Source organism: Myxocyprinus asiaticus, chromosome 14 (genome assembly GCF_019703515.2).
Source record: "Myxocyprinus asiaticus isolate MX2 ecotype Aquarium Trade chromosome 14, UBuf_Myxa_2, whole genome shotgun sequence".
NCBI lineage: Eukaryota > Metazoa > Chordata > Actinopteri > Cypriniformes > Catostomidae > Myxocyprinus > Myxocyprinus asiaticus.
The window spans coordinates 27,220,861-27,244,638 of NC_059357.1; the positions used below are offsets into that span (position 1 = coordinate 27,220,861).

Genomic DNA, 23,778 nt, shown 5'->3' on the forward strand with positions numbered 1-23,778 from the left:
CAATTAAAGGTTAATTTCCCATACATGTGGCTTTTTAAATTGCAATTAGTGTCTGTGTATAAACAGTCAATGAGTTTGTTAGCTCTCACGTGAATGCACTGAGCAGGCTAGATACTGAGCCATGGGGAGCAGAAAAGAACTGTCAAAAGACCTGCGTAACAAGGTAATAGAAGTTTATAAATATGGAAAAGGATATAAAAAGATATCCAAAGCCTTGAAAATACCAGTCAGTACTGTTCAATCACTTATTAAGAAGTGGAAAATTCGGGGATCTCTTGATACCAAGCCAAGGTCAGGTAGACCAAGAAAGATTTCAGCCAGAACTTCCGAAGAATTGTTCGGGATACAAAGAAAAACCCACAGGTAACCTCAGGAGAAATACAGGCTGCTCTGGAAAAAGACGGTGTGGTTGTTTCAAGGAGCACAATACGACAATACTTGAACAAAAATTAGCTGCATGGTCGAGTTGCCAGAAAGAAGCCTTTACTGCGCCAATGCCACAAAAAAGCCCAGTTACAATATGCCTGACAACACCTTGACACACCTCACAGCTTCTGGCACACTGTAATTTAGAGTGACGAGACCAAAATAGAGCTTTATGGTCACAACCATAAGCGCTATGTTTGGAGAGGGGTCAACAAGGCCTATAGTGAAAAGAATATCATCCCCACTGTGAAGCATGGAGGTGGCTCACTGATGTTTTGGGGGTGTGTGAGCTCTAAAGGCACGGGGAATCTTGTGAAAATTGATGGCATGCTGAATGCAGCATGTTATCAGAAAATACTGGCAGACAATTTGCATTCTTCTGCACGAAAGCTGCGCATGGGACGCTCTTGGACTTTCCAGCACGACAATGTCCCTAAGCACAAGGCCAAGTTGACTCTCCAGTGGTTACAGCAGAAAAAGGTGAAGGTTCTGGAGTGGCCATCACAGTCTCCTGACATTAATATCATTGAGCCACTCTGGGGAGATCTCAAACGTGCGGTTCATGCAAGACGACCAAAGACTGGAAGCATTTTGCTAAGACGAATGGGTAGCTATACCACCTGCAAGAATTTGGGGCCTCCTAGACAACTATTACTAAAGACTGCACGCTGTCATTGATGCTAAATGGGGCAATACACAGTATTAAGAACTAAGGGTATGCAGACTTTTGAACAGGGGTCATTTTATTTTTTTCTTTGTTGCCATGTTTTGTTTTATGATTGTGCCATTCTGTTATAACATACAGTTGAATATGACTCCCATAAGAAATAAAAGAAATGTGTTTTGCCTGATCACTCATGTTTTCTTTAAAAATGATACATATATTACCAATTCTCCAAGGGTATGCAAACTTTTGAGCACAACTGTAATTACAAATATAATCTCATTGAACAAAGATTTTTAGAAGAATTTCTCAGCTCTGTAGGTCAATACAATGCAAGTGAATAGGGTCACTTTGAAGCTCCAAAAAAAAAACAAAAAAAAAAAAAACAAGGTTAGCATAAAAGTAATTCAAAAGACTCCAGTCTTCTGAAGTGATCTAATAAATTTTGGGTGAAAACAGACCAAAATGTAATCAAATTTCTGACTGCACATCTTGCCATTGCAGTCTCTAGGCACGATCATGATTTCAAGCTCAGTTACGCTTCCTAGTGCTTGACGCATGCGCAGAGCAACAGATGGCACTAGGAAGTGTGCTCCAGCTTGAAATCATGATCGCCAAGGATACTGCTGGGGTGCTTCTCATTTGTAAAGTTGTGCATCCTCGTTTCCTTTCCTTGATTATTTTCCTCGCTTCCTAGCTCCACCCTCTTAGGAAATGAGGAAAGGATGCAAAAAAAGGAAACGAGGACAAGGAATCAAAGCAAGACGGATTTGTAAAATGAAACGTCCTGCTCACTCGCGCGTCAATTCAGAGCACGTTTTAGCACAGCTGCAGTACATCGGCCTGCTTGCTGTTGTTATTGACAACTTTATTTATTAATAAATTAATAATAAATCAAAATAATTCAAGATGCAATGTTGAAGTATGTGTCACTTATGGTTTATTTAAACTGCAAAGGTGATACATGAATGAAAACTATTGTGTCAGATGTAAAGGGGGAGGAGAATTAATACGTGAGTCCAGCAAGTCTTCCACATAGGATGCTGCTGTGTTTCCTCATTCAAGCATCCTCTGTAGGCTTCCTCCATCCTCTGTCCTTGCCTCCTCGTGGTGCATTTAGAGAATTGATACACCCTTTATCATGGTGGATTTCGATCGGTTTCCAGGTCACGGGCTCGAGGACGGAGGAGCGAGGAAAACAAGGATGCACAATTTAGGAAATGAGAAGCACCCCTGATGTCAATATTTATTGGAAACTTTTGTTACATTTTGGTCTGTTCTCACCTAAAACCGACTGGATAATTTCAGAAGACATGGATTAAACAACTGGAGTTATATGGATTAATTTTACGCTGCCTTTATGTGCTTTTTGGAGCTTCAAAGTTTTGGACCCCATTCACTTGCATTGCATGGACCTACAGCTGAAATATTCTTCTAAAAATCTTCATTTGTGTTCTGAAGAAGAAAAAGTCATACACATCTGGGATGGCATGAAGTTAAGTAAACAATTAGAGAATTTGCTTTTTTGGGTGAACTGTTCCTTTAATACCGTTTATAAAGCCTCTTAGGAGGATACCTCATAAAATCTACAGCAAAATGACTGTTTTGATTAGTTTAACATTTTAGTAACTACAGAATTCCTATAATTCCATAGTTCTGATGATTTTACTATTATTCTAAAATGTGGAAAATTATAATCAAGAATGAGTAGCTATGTTCAGCTGGTACTCAATGTCTCTGTCAAAAAAACACTCACTTCATAAAAACAATTTATTGTTCCATTTTACATCTTACAAAACAAATTCATGAGCTCACAGCACATAGACTGCCACAGGGTGCACAATTCATACCATTTTACAAAGACATAGAAAAAGATGAAAAAAGTGGTGGCTAGTATCGTAAAAAGGCCAAGGCACTGTCAAAAAAATAAAAAAAAATTAAAAAAAATCATTTGCAAGTAAAGTTAGGTTTTGGGTGTGGCTAACATCGTAAAAATACAGTACTGAGAAGACTTTACAGAGGGGAAGAGCTAAACTGATCTGTCTGTAAGTCCGAGATGAAAGTCAGTGTCTGTGCGTATTTCAAACGCACACAATCACCGAGTGTTTGCACCAGCTCGAGCAAAACAAACTTATATTCATAACATCTCCATATGTGGAAAGAATCACATCTACACTCGTCATGTTTTTGGATAGTCAGGTAGGTAAATCCACTGTTCAAAAAGGAAATTATTTGGTTATGTAAAAAACACGATCGTCATGGCTCAGAGAAGTTTAATGCAGTCACTTGTCTTATCCATCCCTGGTAAAGGAAGGGCGCATTGCTCATATTAACTTATAAACAACCACATAGTGCAACCCGAGTGCTGACTGGTTGGCTGCATTGTCGCATTCCCATGCTCAAACACTGTTGCAAACACTAGACGTACACTTAAGAGGCTAAACTTGTACCTTCATCGCTGAAGTACAATCAACTGCATGCCTTTGGATTAGATATTTCATAGTCCCTATTGTGATGAGTTGAAGGAGACTATGAACAAAGAAAGAAGAGAGGAGGATTGAGGAAGAGAGGAGAAATTCAGATATCCACAGAATACACCCTGAGCCCATTCCTATCCTTTCAGATGACAGCACATTCCAAAAAAACATTTAGAAATAACAGCAATTCAACACTTACAGAGCAATTATAAATCTAATTAAATCATATTTTGACTGCCATTATGCACAGTTTGACAAAGAATATGAGACTGATCCTAAACGAGAAATGTATGAATTGAAACAATGTCAATAAATTAAATCAAATACCCAATCTATCCAGCCACTGAACCTATATGACGTAAACACCCTTAACCCCAAACGAAAAATAAATACCTAAAATTATGCCTAAACCTGAACGCATTAAACTCTCATTTTCAGTGCAAATATTATAGAGATTTAAGCTTGTAGATGAGAAAGGGTACAGGCTCAAGAGTAACAAGAGTGGCTTGATAAAACTATATCATCCTTGACTCTCACTCTTTCCTCTTCTCTCTTTCCCTCTCAATCTCTTTTTCTATGAGCTGAAATCGTTTTCAACTCTCCTATTCATCTCTTTCTTCATTCTTCTGTGTCTCTCTATTCCAAACCCCCACATCTTTCCGTTTCCTTTTGCTGGTGTTTCACCCTCTGTTCTCTGTCTTAACTTTCCCTTCTCTTGCTCTCCACCTTCCTCTCTGTCCTTGTCTTCACATCTTGCGGATCACCAGCACAGTGGTGAGAACTCCAGCCAGGAAGACCCCGATCGTCTGCCATGTGGGGGTCCCGAAGTAAGAGCGAATTCCCTCCTGAAGAAGACAAAAAGTGATTGTTAAGAGGGAAAGAGTGGGAGCAATTAGGACAACATGAAATCTAAATTTGACTTAGTAATTTCTTAATAAATGTCCCTAGTGTTATTACAGATGAAAATAACCCAAAATAATATTATAGCCTTACACAGGGTTTTTTAAACTGTGGTCCAGGGACCCCCCCAGGCCGCAAGAGGGCACTAGGGGGTCCACGAGAGAGAGAGAAATAATTTTACAAAATTTATTTTTTGGGGAAATCACATTTAATATCTTAGCTTGGCAAATTAACTACAGTACAGTAAACACTATTCACTGCTCTACCTAAATACAGTAAAAAAAAATTATTACGGAGACATTCCGCTTTTTAAAGACTTAGAAAATCATGAGATTTCATGAGATGAGAGAACCATTATGAAGAGCGCTATACAAATACATTTGAAAACATATTTCTTTAGGTTTATACATATAACATTAATTGTGGGTTTCAATTATATACAAATGACATATTTTCCATTTTAAGTTAATTAGTTGTGGCATCAGTACAATGATTTTCCAAGAATATTTTGCTTTATCAATAGAAATTAGTATTTTTATACATAAAAATATATAGTTGCCTCTAAATTTTAGGAATGGGGGCCCCTAAAAAAGGCATTCATCATTTTTGGTGGTCCTTGACATCAAAAAGTTTATGAACCCTTGGCCTAACATGTTTCCCTCCCTCCTGTCAAATCTTGAGGCTGTATTACTGACATATTCTATATGAAAGGTTAAAAATTTACTAAACAGATAAGATAGCACTATAGAGTTAGGATCTTTCTGTAATACGGCCCCAAATGAATAATATCAAGTCCTGGCCTACATTCGCTTTATCTTAAAATGTCACAATAAGGAAGTGAAATGTTTTTAAGAAATTACTGAGTGAATTTAACCAAGGCTGCGTGCTTCTTTGAAGCAATTTATCGCAGTATCAGTGGGTTTGATAAAGGTCATTAGCAGCATGTGTTAAAATGTCACATTCATTTTAACACCCAACATTTTACATTTTTAAGAAACTGACAGGGTGAGTAAATCATCCTTTTGCTACTTACCCAGCCACCCTGTTCCCTAATCCAGTTAATAATATGCTCCTGAATGTAAGACATAGTCCAGCTGATGATGGTTCTGATAATGTCAGGAACCTTTGTCGAAATAGCCTGTGAGTAAAAGAGTGAGAAAGAGAATGTTAAAAACATTAAAGGGATAGTTCACCCAAAAATGAAAATTCTCTCATTATTTACTCACCCTCATGCCATCCCAGTTGTGTATAACTTTTTTCTTATGCAGAACACAAACATAGATTTTTAGAAACATATCTCAGCTCTGTATGGTGAACAGAACTCTGGCAAAAACACAAAGGCAGACTAAAATCTTCTGGGTGAGAACAGAACAAAATATACCTATATTTTCACAATAAATCTCGACATCAGCAGTCTCCTTGGTGATCATGATTTCAAGCTCCATTACACTACTAGCACCATCTAGTGCTCTACGGATGCTTCAAGCACTAGGAAGTGTAATCAAGCTTTAAATCATTATTGTGCCTAGAGACTGCAATGCCAAGATGTACAGTGAAAAAGGAGTTACATTTTGTTCTGGTCTCACCCAAAATCGGTTAGATTGCTTTAGAAGACATGAATTAAACCACTGGAGTCATATGGATTACATTTATGCTGACTTTGTGCTTACTGGAGCGTCAAAGTTTTGGTCACCATTCACTTGCACTGTATGGACCTACAGAGCTGAAACATTCTTCTAAAAATCTTCATTTGTGTTCAGCAGAAGAAAGTCATACACATCTGGTATGGCATGAGGGCGGGTAAATGATGAGAGAATTTTCATTTTCACTAATCCTTTAAATTAAAACAATGCATTGCATCAATATGAGACTGAGCTTGCATGTGCCTTCACCTTGATGACAAGCCGACATGCAAAGTAGAAAAGTGCCACCACCCTGCCCCAGTTGAACTTCCCATCAGAGAAGATCTCACAGGCCACTTTGATGAAGACATCTTTAGTAGGTTGAAGTTTGGAGTCGTTTAACATGCTAACAACACAAAACAACAATGGAGATGCACATAGAGTTGCAGCACATTGCCATCCAGTGAGCATTTCTGAGCATAGCAGGAGATCATGAAAAGAAACTATTCCTGTAATATTCATACTGAAGGGTTCATATGACATTATCCGTTCCACACAGTCAGTTCCAAACTAGCAATGATACATGCTCTTTAAATGTTAAAAAACCCTCACTGGATGAATTTGCTTATACAGTCACAAAAATATAATAATAATAATAATAATAATCAGAATAAATCATTGGCAAATAACTGTAATTCAAACTGTGCTGAAATGATTTTATGCTTTTGGCTGTTTAGGTTACCATATACCATCACTTTTACACAGAACAGTGACTGTACAGCCAGTGAAAAATGGTGAAACATAAGTTCTTATGATTGTGACAGAAAGCAGTATACAGTCTGCCTATATGCATACTCTAACTGTGTCTAAATGTACATGCTGTGAGTGTAGCATATAGCTATTAAATTTATTATATTTATTAATATAAATATATATATATATTTATTATATAAATAAATATATAATATATATTAATATAAATATATATTTATTATATTTATTAATATAAATATATATATTTATATATAGCTATTAAATTTATTATATTTATTATTAAATTTATTATATTAGTGTAGCATATAGCTACTAAATATAGACTAAATACACCATACAGTCTATATATATTATATATATATATATATATATATATATATATATATATATATATATATATATATATGAGAGAGAGTGTGTGTGTGTGTGTACATACCATAAATGCAATTTATAGTATAATAGTCAATACTATTTAGATATATAAAATATATAGTCATACTATATAGAATATTATATAGTTTGAATTATGCAGTAGGTGTAATATATAGCTACTATATAGATACACAGACTAAATACACTATATAGGCAGTATGTATATACTAGAGGTCAACCGATAGTGGATTTTGCCAATACCGATAACCAAGGTGGTGACAAAGGCAGATAATGCAGATACACGATTAATCTGCTGATAGTTTTTTTTTTTAATTATTATTATTGATTTACAGAATGATAAAACTTTTGTTAGTTTTCCTTACTATGACAGGCACAGACATTGAGGCTACAAGAGTCCCCCCCCCAAAAAAAAAGATTTAGTGCATAACATTGGACATTTAACAATAAACAAGCCGAAACTACACATATGTGTGTGTGTGTGTTTGTGTGTGATTATATATATTATATAGCATATAGTCTGAATGTACACAGAAGATTTAATACATACAGTTGAATATGGTTTGAATGTACATGCAGTATGTGTAGTATATAGCTATGGCTACATACTTTATAGATATATAAACTATATAGTCAGACTATATCATCTGAATGCACTTGAAGTAGATGTTGATAAAAAACCCTGAGACAGTGGAAATGTATTCTCAACTGCAAAGGTATATAACTTACGTTTGCAGCTGCATATTTCCATCCAGCTCGTCTCCAATCTGCTGCAAACACTCTGCAAGGCGTTTATGGCTGGGGTCACACAATTCCACCCTACCCAACTGACTCCGGGTTACCTCAGCATCACAATCGCCATGCCTCCGAACCCGTTCATAGATGAAGCTGAGAGAGAGGGGCAAGATGACTGAAGTAATGAAAAAAACAAATGCAAAGAACATGGATAATAAGAACTAAACTGAAGTAGATCCTCACTTATTCAGCAGTGCAGCTCCCAAGTCAAGAATCTGTTCATTTCCATTGCCTTCAAAAATAGGAAATAAAAAATTAAGAACACCACAATGTGAAAGCAAAGACACTCATGGTAAAAGAGAGGGATGAGTAAGAACATTTTACTTCCGCAGACATTCTTAAAGAGTGTGACCATGTTTGTTGCACCCATTAAATCAAACTTGTTTTTGTTGAAACAGTTAAATCAGTCACAGTTTATTTGTAAAACACAGGACTGACTTTGAAAGAGAACAGATATGCATCTGGCAGTGAGATAGTTCCATATTGTTTGTTGCATGACTTCGTAGCAGTTTATGTATAATTCAGAACACATTTGTTTTCAGTTTCCTAGTGAGTAAAGCTGATGCAAAGAAACTAATATGCATGAAGAAAGAGACTTGTTCAAGCTAAATCTGAACTCTCATTACTACTTTCTAGCTATACATATTTGAATATACAAATAAAACGAGGACTTAGCTGTAAAATAACTCAGAACTAGATACCTGACCTTAAACCTTCACATGATACACAAAGCCTGACACAATACATACAGTAGGGCTGGGTGATTAATTACATTTTACTTTCAGTTACGATTTTGGTTTCCAACGATAATGAAAACAAGATAATCTAGATAAAACGATTATTGTGCCGCATTCTGTTTCGCAATGAAACACCCCAGCATTATATCTTTAAAGCATCCTTTATTAAAGATAAAATAATAATGAAGCGGGTTATGAAAATAAACTCAGAAGCTGGCATTTCTCTGTGCAGTCAGCGGTGCATCTATGAGTTGCGTGAAGTGACCGGGGAAGAGATTGAATCTTCTCCCAGCTGATGCACACTCTGGCGTGGGGACGCTCGTCACTCACGCATATTTGCTGCAGCTACAGGTGCATCTCAATAAATTAGAATGTCGTGGAAAAGTTCATTTATTTCAGTAATTCAACTCAAATTGTGAAACTCGTGTATTAAATAAATTCAATGCACACAGACTGAAGTAGTTTAAGTCTTTGGTTCTTTTAATTGTGATGATTTTGGCCCACATTTAACAAAAACCCACCAATTCACTATCTCAAAAAATTAGAATATGGTGACATGCCAATCAGCTAATCAACTCAAAACACCTGCAAAGGTTTCCTGAGCCTTCAAAATGGTCTCTCAGTTTGGTTCACTAGGCTACACAATCATGGGGAAGACTGCTGATCTGACAGTTGTCCAGAAGACAATCATTGACACCCTTCACAAGGAGGGTAAGCCACAAACATTCATTGCCAAAGAAGCTGGCTGTTCACAGAGTGCTGTATCCAAGCATGTTAACAGAAAGTTGAGTGGAAGGAAAAAGTGTGGAAGAAAAAGATGCACAACCAACCAAGAGAACCACAGCCTTATGATTGTCAAGCAAAATCGATTCAAGAATCGATTCACAAGGAATGGACTGAGGCTGGGGTCAAGGCATCAAGAGCCACCACACACAAACATGTCAAGGAATTTGGCTACAGTTGTCATATTCCTCTTGTTAAGCCACTCCTGAACCACAGACAACATCAGAGGCGTCTTACCTGGGCTAAGGAGAAGAAGAACTGGACTGTTGCCCAGTGTTCCAAAGTCCTCTTTTCAGATGAGAGCAAGTTTTGTATTTCATTTGGAAACCAAGGTCCTAGAGTCTGGAGGAAGGGTGGAGAAGCTCATAGCCCAAGTTGCTTGAAGTCCAGTGTTAAGTTTCCACAGTCTGTGATGATTTGGGGTGCAATGTCATCTGCTGGTGTTGGTCCATTGTGTTTTTTGAAAACCAAAGTCACTGCACCCGTTTACCAAGAACTTTTGGAGCACTTCATGCTTCCTTCTGCTGACCATCATTTTAAAGATGCTGATTTCATTTTCCAGCAGGATTTGGCACCTGCCCACACTGCCAAAAGCACCAAAAGTTGGTTAAATGACCATGGTGTTGGTGTGCTTGACTGGCCAGCAAACTCACCAGACCAGAACCCCATAGAGAATCTATGGGGTATTGTCAAGAGGAAAATGAGAAACAAGAGACCAAAAAATGCAGATGAGCTGAAGGCCACTGTCAAAGAAACCTGGGCTTCCATACCACCTCAGCAGTGCCACAAACTGATCACCTCCATGCCACGCCGAATTGAGGCAGTAATTAAAGCAAAAGGTGCCCCTACCAAGTATTGAGTACATATACAGTAAATGAACATACTTTCCAGAAGGCCAACAATTCACTAAAAATGTTTTTTTTATTGGTCTTATGATGTATTCTAATTTTTTGAGATAGTGAATTGGTGGGTTTTTGTTAAATGTGAGCCAAAATCATCACAATTAAAAGAACCAAAGACTTAAACTACTTCAGTCTGTGTGCAATGAATTTATTTAATACACGAGTTTCACAATTTGAGTTGAATTACTGAAATAAATGAACTTTACCACGACATTCTAATTTATTGAGATGCACCTGTAGATTATAACGTGATGGCTCGTGACATAGTGAATCATAATATATGCGTCATGTTCACTGTGTGTATCTTATCATGAAGAAAATACGCAGCTCTATTAAGAAAAAGTTTGTTTTTTGTGAATTAAAGATGGATCGAAGTAAACAAAGGTGAGTGTAGTCTTAGCCCATTATACACTGGAACAAAATATGTTTTTGATTAGTCTTTTTTGGCTTGTTTTCCAAAATAATAACTAAAACTCCTTTAAAACAATGTATATTTACTTTAGGAGCAATACTGCAGAAGAAAAAATTTTTATCGGAGAATGCTGAATACAATATTTAATCAGGGCTCAACATTAACGCTTGTCCGGGACAAGTGGATTTTTCAAGGGACAAGTGAAAAATAATTTTACTTGCCCGACCGGCAGACTGATTAAAACATCAATAACGAAAAAAATAACCGGCTATATTTGTGATAGCCTAGGCCTGTGGTCACTTATTAGAACTTGTCATATTCTTATTCTGCTGTTGAAAATAATCCAGAGCATGTAATTTTATTATTCGCTAGCAATCCAGTAACAGCTGCACCCTTTTTGATTGACAGGTGGCGTATGTGTGTGTGTGGAACATGCACGTGTTCTGAAAATGCTCAAGCTAAATGATGAAAAACCGGTATTCATTTGACAACCGGTATACATTTTGGATTATCGTCCCTATCGCGGTTACGCAAAGTCACCACTGCGTGGCAAGAAATGTGCACAGAATTTTATTCACATTACACATAGCCTACGTGGTACACATTCTGTCGGAGAAATAGAGGAGCAAGGCGGAGCTGCTGCTAGTTCCTCAATCACTGTGAACAAGAAGATGAGGAGGATATTGTGAAGAAAGGTGCGTCCTCCATTGTTTGGAATTGGTTTGGCTTTAGAAAAAGCGATACGGAGCATGCAAGTTTTTTACCAAAAAACACTATGGAGGAAGTCAAACATCTCAAATGACTAGACAGCCTGACATTCTAACCAACACTGATGAGGAAAATGGCTACAACACTGTGTCATGCGGCAACAATTATGTGTCATTCGTTTTGTTTTTTTTAAACTACGTCACCACCCTTAATAAAATGTTGTTTTAATAATATTAGATATTAATAAACAAACTGGCCATGTTTGCCTTCAAATATTCTCTATAGAGATGACTTAAATCACTAGCCGCTTTTCCACTACCGGGCCAGTGCGAGCCAGGGTTATCAACTGGCCAGCCAGGGCCAATAGCTTCGGACCTCGAGCCACAAGACCAAAATGTATCTGCGTTACCACCATCGGGCCAATAGCCCCTGCAGAGCTGCCCTAAAACTCATCCTTAACACTGCCCCCTGGTGCCAGAGTCACAAACCCCGGCCATTTCACTAGCAAGATAGAAGCTCAAGCTGAAGTATCATGTTATCTAAAAAATAGTTATATCGTTTGTAAACACAAGATAAGTTAGCATTGACAATTCACCGACTGTAACTGCCATGGTGTCCTGAGTGGTCTCTCCACTAACAGCAGGACGATGTCCCAGCACACCATCTATGATCTCGAACCATGAAAAGTTGTTTCTTTAAGCACCGCTATGTCCATTGTCAGTTTTAACAGATTTGCATTGTATCCACAATTTTTCCCAAACTGCTACCATTGTGCGCTGGATACACAAACTGGCAAGTATGGCGAAACTTCGCCTTTGACATTGACCCTGTCTCTATTTCCAGTTGGCCTTGTTTGGCCCAACGGTAATCGACGGGCCAAGGGCCACTGGCCCCGAGAAAGCCCAAAGGCGGCACGATGAAACCCCGGAAGTGACAGTGGGAACGCAACTGGCCCTGGCACGCACTAGCACGCCCTCATTTGGCCCGATAGTGGAAACGCGGCTACTAAGCGCCTTGTGAAGTGTTTATTTATTTTTTTACTTATGTATTATATTTTTTGTTGTATTGCTTTGAGAAGATGTTGAGTTTCTTGAGGAAAGTTTATAATAAGTCACCAAAATCAGACTGAAATTTGGCATAATATGAAATTTAGCATTATTTAAAACCAAATGGATTTTTTTTTTTTTTTTTTTAACTTGGTCTGTGTTTGTCAAGTTCCAAATAAAGAGAAAATTATAAGAGGAAGTAGCTTTCATTTATAAAAAATGTTATTCACTGACTGTATTATTCAAAAATGTTTTTTTAAATATATAAACCAAGGCCAAAACCATGTCTTGAACATTGAGGGGGACCAAACCACTTTGGGGGTGGGGGGTCCTGGGTGTTGAGGTCACAAATATAATGGTCCTCTTTGGTCCTTTAATATAGTAAATGCGTGAATGCAATAATTTTCTGAATAAAGGCTTGAAATGCGATAGAGGCCCAAAACTGTATAACTTTTGGTTTTAAAAGAAATGTATTTATCACACAGTACCAGACAAACACTGTGTCTGCATTGCTAACAATTTGCCTGTTTCAGTCATCATTTCTTTTTTGTGCTGCCTCAAAGAAAAGATGAATATAATTTGAATTTCTTTTCATCACAAATGTATCTGTAAAATTACATGACTGTGTCAGCTGGCTAGCAAAAAGAAAATACACAAAATTATTTACTGCCCTCAAGTTGTCCCTCATTGTTTTTAACTCCCAGTAGAATTTTAACACAATCTTTTCTTCAAGAATTCTAACGCTGCTCTTTTCCATTAAAAAACAGTTAATATTGACCACTGTTGTCAAGGTCCAAAGAGTAAAAAAAAAATAATTATAAAAATACCATAAAAGTAGTCCATACAACACAAAGCCATATCTGATTAAGTATATTGTGTTTACGGCCCTGATATAAACCCATTTTTATTGATCTTTTTAGACAAATGTAACTATATAGTGATATATATCATCATCATACAAAATTACAGATTTTGGTCACATCTGCCATCCCTACTGTCTACCTATTTATGTTGTCCAAAACTTTATAGTGCCCTAATATGCTGTGTAGGTAGGCAGTTGAAATTCACTAGGCTTTGAGCCCCAGCCATAGTGGAACTGTGTTCTGCCACTGACCTTTTAGTGTCATTAGAGAGTGTACAAATAAATCATGTAAAAATTTCAATAAAAGTCTGTACAAAAGAAAAAAAACTGTACAGATGAAATTATTAGAAAAACGGTGATGTCTATGGCAGCTCCTATCTCGGTCTGATCGTGAATAGACGGCCACACACGCCAAACAAGTACAGTTTAGATCTGAGGTATGGTGAATTCCCATTCTAGAGAACAAAAGCACAAAATGTATTTAATTTCTTATGAGTATTTAAAGCAACACGGAAGACAACTATCGCTATGATGTGTTTACTACCCCCTCCTAACTGATCATCACTGAAACGATGGTATCGGCATGTGAGGGCAGCCATCACGCACACACAGGCTGTAACACACAAAAACAAGTGAGCTGTCTATCTAGACAGAATTATTTGGGCATCATAGGCGCGTTCCGAACGTTCGATGCCGCACTATGTTGTCTAGGTAGGCAACTCACTTGAATTTGAGTCGCACTAGAGTCTATTGAGATGTGTTTGTTTATTTGTTTTTGCGTCATTACTCCACGGCCGTCATGATCGTTAGAAATAAGCAGTCCTGTGCGGCTGTTCGTCCGGTGATTGGTATGTGTACGGACATGTTTCAGACAGCGGTGTTGTGACAGTCGTCGGCAGTGAGCTAACTCCTTGTTTACATGATAAATTACTATTCGATAAATTACTTTTCAATAAATGACTATCCACCAAACCGCCCGACTTCATACTCTGTTAGGTATTTGTGTTACGAATAAAAAAAATCCTCTCTATATATATTAAAGAAAAAAAAAACAAGAAAAAAAAAAAAAACAAGAAAAAATATTTATTTGAAAAAAAGAAGGGAAAAAAGCGGTACTCACCCGTATCGCCTTCACCCGACAGCGCTGCCATATTAGCATGAAAATAAGCGAGAATGCTTCCGTCTACTGTGACGTCTTCTTCTTCTTCTTTGTGCTGTTTTACGGCGGTTCGCAAACCTATTCGCATTACCGCCACCTATCTCCCATTGTGACCATCGACACTCTATTTACAAATAAAATACCTACACCACCCTATGTGCATTCACACCTAATTTCCTAACCCCGTCGGGACTGCAGCTTCAGGTCCAGCTCCTCCAGCTTCCACATGCAGCCCTTAAAAAATAAAAAAAATAAAATAAATATATATATATATATATATATATATATATATATATATATATATATATATATATATATATATATATATATATATATATCACTTTATACTCGATTACCTAGCCCAGAACATTCCAGATATTTCATCACTATAAATCTTTTATTACTTCCTTTTTGTGGATTTAACAAATTATTTAATGTAAGCTGTTCTCCCTTTCTGCTTAACTCTTCTATTACACTCTATCTTTCCACTCTATATTTCCTACACTGAACAATTAATTACATGCTCCACCGACTCACTGACTCCACACACTTCACAAAATAATGGTGGATGTTTGCCTATTAAGTATAATGTACTGTTCAGCCCTGTATGACCCAGCCTTAGTCTTGTTATTATATTCTCTTCTCTCCTTCTCCCTCCTGATAACCTACTCTTTCCTACTGCTGGTTAAATTGCATTCAAATGTCTGCCTTTTATTTCATTATCCCATTGCTGTTGCCATATGTTATTAATATTCTTTTTGGTTATTGATTTTATCTCTGATCTACTAAAAGACACTTGTATATCCACTGTTTCCCTCTCTAATGCCTTCTTAGCCAATGTATCCGCCTCTTCATTTCCTTTCAACCCCACATGCGCCAGAACCAACAAAAACTAAACATGTATATTATTCTGCAATAATGAATATAAATCCTGAAGAATCTCTATAACAAAATCCTGTCTTGTATCTGATTGCTGAACACTCAGACTTAAGAGGGCTGAGCTAGAGTCTGAGCATATGTTTACACGATGACCTCTAACTTCACTTAACCACTATACTGCCATCATTATAGCAATAATTTCTCCAGTAAACACGATAAATAATCTGATATCCTACTTATCCTAGACACTTTCAACTTTGGAATTGTGGATGCAACCCCTATGCGACCATTTTTTGGATCTTTTGAAGCATCTGTGAAAATGTGTGTGAAATCCCCATATCTCAACACCACATACTCCCTAATCTTATACACTTCTGATTCACTATGTCCTTCATTTTGTTTTATTTATAATAGAGTTAGATCAGCTGTGGCATGACCCATAACGGTACTGGCGGCAAAGTTAATACTGATGCATATCTATACTCCTCTAATCCCATATCTTTAACTAAATCTTCAACAACCCAACCAATACTGGTGCATTTACTTTTCCCATGTTCCCAACTAGGGCTCACTACCTTTTTTGTAGGGTGATTTTCACTCTGGCCTCCTAAGTTTGCCTAATACAACCCCATTAACTGCTGTCTTCTTAATTGTAGAGGCATTTCATCCATTTCAACTTGAAACTGGAGATGTTAAATATGCTCCACAGCAGATTCTTAAAGCTTGGGACTGAATTCTGTCCAGTTTAATTAACTGAGTTTTACTTGATCCATATACAATACAACCATAGTCCAGTACAGACTGTATCATTGATGTATATAGTCTTTAATGCCATTCTGTCTGCTCCCCATATTTGACCTGACACACACCTCATTACATTCAATATTCTCTTGCATTTCCCAACCATCTTATCTATATGTACTCTCCACGTTAATCTGCTATCAAACCATAAACCGAAAAATCTTACTATGAATACACATTCTAATTATTTTTATATAAAAAGTGGCAATTTGCATTAGCATTCTAGATATCTGTAAAGGATATTTCACTAGTAAGAATGTTGATTTAACATATCTCTTTTAAAATTCTTCCCAGTCAAATTAATAATTGCAGATATCTCCAAATAAAGATCGTCCTGGTCTGTAATCAATTTGAGATATCCATAAATACATTATAGATACATTTAAATGAAAATTGACAAGTAATAATTCAATTTAAAGATATCTCCTATTAAACATTGACTAGTCATAAATCCAGTTCAAGATATCTACAACTATATTTTGCCTAGTCATATCATAGTTTCAGATATCAATAAATTGAATTAGGATATCTTAAAAGATGCAGAATTTTAGTTCCCTTACGACTCAGTACACTTGACATTGCGTAGCTATGCATATGAGGAAGTGCCTTCTTACACAATATGCGTAGCTACGCAATGTCTCATTCCCTTCGTCTGGGAACTGAGGTTACGGATGTAACCGAGACGATATCTGTAACTGAATTATGACTTATGACTAATTTTTACTGGTAATAAATCAATTTTAGATATCTGTAATTACAATTTCTACTAGGGAAGGGTATCTACTATTGTAGATATCTGAAAATAGTTTTCAATGCAATCCAACAATTTGGAAGCAAATGACTGGTCAAAGTTGCACTGCAGATATCTTAAATGTAAATTATGACTAGTCAAAAATGCATTGCAGATATCTTAAATGTGAATTACTGCTAGTCAAAAATGCACAACAGATATCTGAAATTGGAATTTTGACTAATCAAAACATAATTATATATAGTCAGATCTGAATATTAAATGATAAAAGAGCCTGCCATATGATGCCAACCCCGCGTTATCCCCCACCCCACCACCCGTATTCCGGATTCTGCCGCGATTGATATATTTAGACGTCAAATGATTGGACGAAAATATGTCACCAGCTTGACGACACCTTCTGATTGCATGGTTATCGATTCTATAACTTCTGACAATTTTGTCATTCCGACAGTAGAAAAACTATTTGTGTTTTTCTTTTTATTAAAAGTAAATGTCTGAATAAATGTACTAGAAAGAAAATAGTTAGTTATATGTGACATATCAGTTTGTCCTGAACAATAAGTGATATGAATCCAATTTTGCCTGGCTCCCACATCTATGGTTTCAGTTTCATTGTATGCCAAATATAAGAATAGAAAATATGAAGGGAACCGGAGTCACGAGATGCCATGCGAGGAGCAGACGTGTGAGCGGTGAGCTCTGCACAATTTGCTAATTTTATTACTATTTGTGTCATAAACCGGTGAGATTCGATACACCCTGATTCTTAACTGTCCTAGGAAGACAATATGTCAAAAAATTCAAAATCCTCGGGCTCTGGAGATATTAAAAGAACCTTACGTGCTCGGGCTGATTCCCTGGAGCAACAGGCCGAAAGCTGCGGACTCAGTTCGGACGGTGAACTGAAAGAAATCCGGTGTGAATTGATGAATGAGTCGGCAATGCTGACGAAAGTCGTTGCAGACATGGAGGATCTTGCTGTAATACATTGATTGATTACTTCCATGGAGACGAAATTCTCTGAGTTGGTTACAAGATTGTCGGATGTCGAGAGACGGATCGATTATCTGGAGTCATCGGAGAGGGAATTATCTGCTAATCCGCTAGCAACCAAGATAGATCTGGAATGCGTTTGGGAAAAACTGGAGGATTTGGAGAATCGTAATCAATGAAACAACGTCCGAATTTTTGGAAATCCTGAGCATGAGGAAGGCCGAGATATGGTGAAATTCCTAGATGAGTTCTTCCCGATTCAGTTCGGCATAACAGGCCATAAGCTGGAAATTGATTGAGCTCACAGAGACCCGGCTTGCAGATCCGCGGAGGGAGACAAGCCCCGATCAATTCTGGCCAAATTTCTGAGATCATCCGATAAAGATCTCGTGTTATGCCAGGTGAGGAGCAAAGGAAAGCTTTCTTGGAAGAAACACAGCATTTTCTTGTTCCCAGACTTTGCGAATTCGACAAGAGAGAAACGTGATTGATTCATGGAATGCAAGAATTTCTTACATCAACGGAAGATCGCTTTTGCATTGATGCACTGAGAATAGATACTAAGGATGGCCTCAAAATATTTACATGCCCACAGCAAGCATTGTCCTTCATAAAAACATTGGAGTGAGTAAGCCATTTGGTGATTTTCCTGTTGCCGCCTAGTGGACCTGTCTCATTAAACATACTCTCGACTGCCCAAGGAAGCTGGGTGCCTTTTTCGTTTCTTTATGTACGGGTTCCAACTAGCAGCTGGAGTTTGTTTTGTGTAGAATCATTTCTTCGGGACAGCTTGTGGATACATCTGCTCGTTTTGGGTGCTTATGCCTCCTGTTGGCTGGAGTTGGTTTTGTGGAATATTTCTTGCAGGACATTTGAATGAGTTTGACTAGCCAAAGAACTGAACGGCCCATTTAAAAAAAAAAAAAACATTTGTGCTGATTCCACTAGCGGCTGGAGCTTGTTTTGTAGAGGCACACACGTTTGAGACAGTTAAGTGGATGAATCTACATGTTTGTTTGTTTTTGTGTTTATTTCGCTTACTGGCTGTGTAATTCTGTCTTACAAATTTTTGTATAGAAACACCAGACTTGAGCAATCTGACGGCAAAGTTGTCACGGGGGCTCTCGTAGGCATGCATGGACTGTTTGAGTTTAGAGGGATGGACGCAGGTTGGCACTGTCGTACACGGGGTTAATGCACACATTTTTCTTTTTTCTGTTTTTTTTTTTTTTTTTGTTCTGGGGAAAGTTCGAGGGTTGATTTTTGCACCAATGTAGAATGTGGTCTTTATAATTATATTTTTGCCACACAATCTATTTTTTCTTATATGTCAAAATGTCAGATAATAATATGAGTGGATTATCTCTCTCCACGTGTAATGTGAATGGGTTGGGGCACCCCATAAAAAGAAGGAATATTATTTATTTTCTTAAACGTAAAGAAAATGCAGGAAGCTGAAAAATTTGGGAAGATATGTGGTAGACATGTTTTCTTTTGTGCGGGCTCCAGTAAGGGCAGAGGAGTCTTTACATTGATAAGTAATCCTACAATTCAAATGTCTCAAACAGATTAAAGATAAATTAGGAAGAGTCATTATTGTTTTAGCAGAAATTCAGGGGCAAAGGTTGATTTTGACTAATATTTACGTTCCTAACGCTGATGATCAGGGCTTTTTTATAGATCCTGAAGGGATGTTGCAAGCCGCTGGCACCCCTCATGATATAATATTGGGAGGAGACTTTAATCTATTGATGGATTCAGTCCTTGATCATAGTGAAGCAAAAGTGTGCAAGACTCCTAGCAGCACTGACGCTTCACAGGATGTGTAAAGATCTTGGTCTTGCAGATATTTGGAGACTTCTGAACCCATCTGGTAGGGACTATACATTTTCTTCATCAGTCCATTTATTCTAGAATATATATATATATATATATATATATATATATATATATATATATATATATATCTAAGTCCCTCATTTCATCTGTTGTTGGTTGCTCAGTTGGAAACATCTTAGTCTCAGATCACGCCCTGGTGAATTTAGAGATGTTGCCACATACAGAGAAAAAAAAATCATATAGTTGGCGCTTTAATGTATCCCTTTAGCAAAATCCTGATTTCCAACAAATGTTAAAGACTGAAATCAGTGTTTATACTCAGTATCCTCTGTGGGCGTGGCTTGGGAGGCACTTAAGGCGGTTCTTAGGGGTCGGATCATACAGTGTGCCTCATTCATTCAAAAATCCAAAGCACAAGAACTTGTGGAGTTGGAAGGAAATATTAAAAGTGCCGAGGCAGAGCTGAAGCGCCGTATGTCATCTGATGGCCTCAGAGAATTGACCCGATTGAAATATAGATATAATACTATTTTGTCGCGGAAAGGGGAGTTTTGGTTATTCAGGGCAAGATAGTCATACTTTGAGTCGGGTGACAAAGCAGGAAAACTTTTGGCTAGATATATAAAGCAGAGAGAGTCTTTTTCTATCATTCCCTCAGTGAAATCTGCTTGTGGTGAAATATTTACCTCGGCTATTGATATTAATAATGCCTTTAAAGAGTTCTATCTTGATCTCTATGGTTCCACGTCTTCATCCACTGATGAAGATATTAGGAACTTTGTGGAACCATTAGATCTCCCTAAACTGATGACTGTGCAAAAACATAATCTTGATTCTGAGATAACCTTGAGCTTGATGAGGTAATTAAAGCCTTGCCTACAGGCAAGGCTCCGGGGCCTGATGGCTTTTCCTCTGAGTTCTTCAAATCTTATGCTACAGAACTGGCTCCACTTTTGTTAGAAGTTTATACTGATTCTTTAAAGAATGGAAAGCTTCCACCAACCATGACACAAGCCCAGATCAGTCTGATTCTTAAAAAGGACAAAGATCCAAGCGAGTGTAAAAGTTACCGCCCAATTTCCCTGATCCAGTTAGATGTAAAAATATTGTCCAAAATTCTGGCTAATCGATTAAGTAAAGTTATGACATCACTTATACATATAAATCAGGTGGGGGTTATTCGAGGCCGTAGCTCTTCTGATAATATTAGGCATCTCATCAATATCATGTGGTCAGTAGCGAATGATCAATCGCCGGTTGCTGCCATCTCTCTTGACGCTGAAAAGGCGTTTGATATGGTAGAATGGGATTATCTTTTTAAGATTTTGGAAAGGTATGGGTTCGGGAGTACATTTATTGGTTGGATTGTTACTTTATAGACACCCTGTAGCAGCGGTGCAAACAAATGGGTTAATTTCAGATTGTTTTACTCTGGATAGGGGCACCCGGCAGGGTTGCCCTCTTTCCCCATTATTGTTCTGTTTGCCCTGGAACCATTAGCAGCTGCGATAAGAAAGGAGGTTACGGCGGGAGGTGTGGCGCATAAGCTTCTGCTTTACACAGATGATATTTTATTATTCGTCTCCGACCCTACTAGATCTATGCCTTGCCTCCACAGAATTATTAACTCCTTGTCCAAATGCTCAGGATACAACGTCAATTGGTCTAAATCCGAAGCTTTGGCTTTGACAGCGTACTGTCCAGTAACGGCCTTCCAGCCGGGTGCCTTCCAGTGGCCCAAACAGGGAATTAAGTATTTGGGAATTTTATTTCCAGCAAATTTGTCTGATTTAGTCAGAGTTAATTTTGATCCCTTAATAAAAAGGTTTTCGAATGATGTGGACAGGTGGGCTTCATTACACTTATCGATGATTGGGAAGGTTAATGTTATTAAAATGAATTGTATTCCAAAATGTAACTACCTGCTACAATCTCTCCCTGTAGATGTCCCCCTCTCTTATTTCAAGCAATTTGATAGCATAGCGAAGTCCTTCATTTGGAATGGTAAACGTCCCAGGTTAAATTTCAGTAAGTTACATAGGCCGATTGACAAAGGTGGGTTAGGCCTATCCAAGATTTTATTTTATTATTATGCATTCAGTCTTAGACATTTGGTTCATTGGTCGCTTCCACCTGAGAGAGCTCCTCCCTGGTTTTGTATTGAACAGGAAGTTCTTGCCCCTATTTCACCATTGTAAAGCCTTTCTATCAAACTAACCGGAGAAGTTAAGTTACACCCCATTGTTTCGCATTTGCACTCAGTATGATCAAAAGTGTCCAGAATGTTTAATTCGGACATTTATTTAAATATTGCATCAAGCATATGCCTGGACCCTAAATGATATATTGATAAGTCCCCTTTCTGCTGGTCAGAGTGGATTGTGAGGGGGGTTACTACACTCGGTGACCTATATTAGAGCGGAGTGTTGAGATCTTTTGAAGATTTGGTTCAACATTTTGGGATTCCCAGATCTCAGTTTTTTAGGTATTTACAGCTGCGCCACCTGCTCTGTACTATTTTTGGGAATAGCATACACCCCCCCAAAGCGGCAGATGCTCTGGGAGTGGTGATTACTGCTTTTGGAAAAGGTCATGAGACATCAGTGTATTACTCCTTGCTAATTCAGAGTCTGGGGGACGGAGCTTTAACTTCTATCAAGAGATTATGGGAGAAAGATTTAAACTTGGTATTGGAGGAAGGAGAGTGGGCTAGGATTTTAAAAAACATCAAGTTTGCATCTAGAGATGCAAGGGTACGCCTTATGCAATTCAAGATTATACATTGATTCTATTGGACCCCCTCAAGATTGTATAGGCTCGGTCTTAAAGACACACCCACCTGCTGGCGATGCCAATCGGAGGCTGGAGATACAGCCCATGTTTTTTGGTGGTGTGCTGAGATCCAAGGGTTTGGACGAAGGTTCAGAGTGTTGTGTGTGACGTGTTGGGCACTCAGATTTCGTTTTGCCCCAGACTCTGTGTTTTGGGCGGTGGGGAGGTCATCGATATGGGGAACAAAAACATAAAGAACTGCATCCTGACAAGTGTGATGGTTGCCAGACAGACTGTTTTGATGGAAGTCAGCTGGAGCGCCCCATTTCAGGAGTGATGCGCGGAGATGTGGATGGTGGCAGCGTATGAGGAGATATTATTTAGTAGACTGGGCAATTTGGATTTGTTTGTTGGGAAGTGGGGCTAGTGGTTGGCGTTCTTGGAGGGTTCTCGGGGAGAGGTAGTGGAGAGAGAGGATTAGCTGTGGATGTGTGTGATTATCATATTTTTTACATTTCTTTATATATATATTTTTTTATTATTATTTATTTATTTCTGTGTGAATATGTTCCTGTGACCACGGGAGTGTTTGTTGGGGGTCGGGGTTGGAGATTGGGAGGGGTAGTGGTTGGGATTAAATGTTAAATGTTGATTCCATGTATATATGTTTTTGTTTTTTGTGTCTTCTGTGGAATCAATAAAATGTTAATCACAAAAAAAAAAAAACAAACAAAAAAAAAAAATATCAAGGTAACCACCACTTCCCATGAGAGAATGTGTACTGTTTGTAATTAACTATTTCAGACTTTTATGAGAATGCTGTGGAAAAGAAATACATTATTGCGTAGAGATGGAATGTGAAGAAATTAAGTTTTAGATCGAAAGATTTAATATAGATTTTTTTACTGAAAATAATAATAATAATAATAATATTAAAGCAGGTCAAGTGCCTATACACAGATCCAAAGCATCATCAGAACTGCCTTTGATACTGGGGGCTGAGTTGGGTCAGAGCAGGCTTAATTTAGTTTGTCTTTTATGCAGCATTGCGTCTTTACACAGACAGAGCAGGCTTAACTTGGC

The 23,778-nt window shown here is 37.8% G+C and overlaps 1 protein-coding gene across 2 annotated transcripts; it reads right to left on the minus strand.

Moving 5' to 3' along the window:
- Positions 1-2,847: 2,847 nt before the first annotated feature.
- Positions 2,848-14,760, minus strand: LOC127451841 (apoptosis regulator BAX-like). 2 transcript variants are annotated; one of them, XM_051716816.1, is made up of 6 exons: positions 14,619-14,760; positions 8,232-8,280; positions 7,983-8,141; positions 6,360-6,495; positions 5,501-5,605; positions 2,848-4,412 (listed from the first exon to the last, which is right to left on the minus strand). In XM_051716816.1, exons 1-6 carry the CDS (start codon positions 14,743-14,745, stop codon positions 4,314-4,316), a joined length of 675 nt encoding a protein of 224 aa, XP_051572776.1. In that variant the 5' UTR covers positions 14,746-14,760; the 3' UTR covers positions 2,848-4,313. The 2 variants fall into 2 exon arrangements, with proteins under 2 accessions (XP_051572776.1, XP_051572777.1); XM_051716817.1 differs by lacking the exon at positions 14,619-14,760 and adding an exon at positions 13,751-13,778.
- Positions 14,761-23,778: the final 9,018 nt, after the last annotated feature.

Bases quoted from the DNA above. Each gene is read 5' to 3' on its own strand.
- LOC127451841 (XM_051716816.1), bottom strand. From the start codon at position 14,745: ATGCGAATAGGTTTGCGAACCGCCGTAAAACAGCACAAAGAAGAAGAA. The intron at 6,496-7,982 runs GTAAGTTATATA...TTGTGTTGTTAG, and splicing joins GGAAATATGCAGCTGCAAAC to CATGTTAAACGACTCCAAAC. The intron at 4,413-5,500 runs GTAAGTAGCAAA...TGTCTTCTTCAG, and splicing joins TTAGGGAACAGGGTGGCTGG to GAGGGAATTCGCTCTTACTT.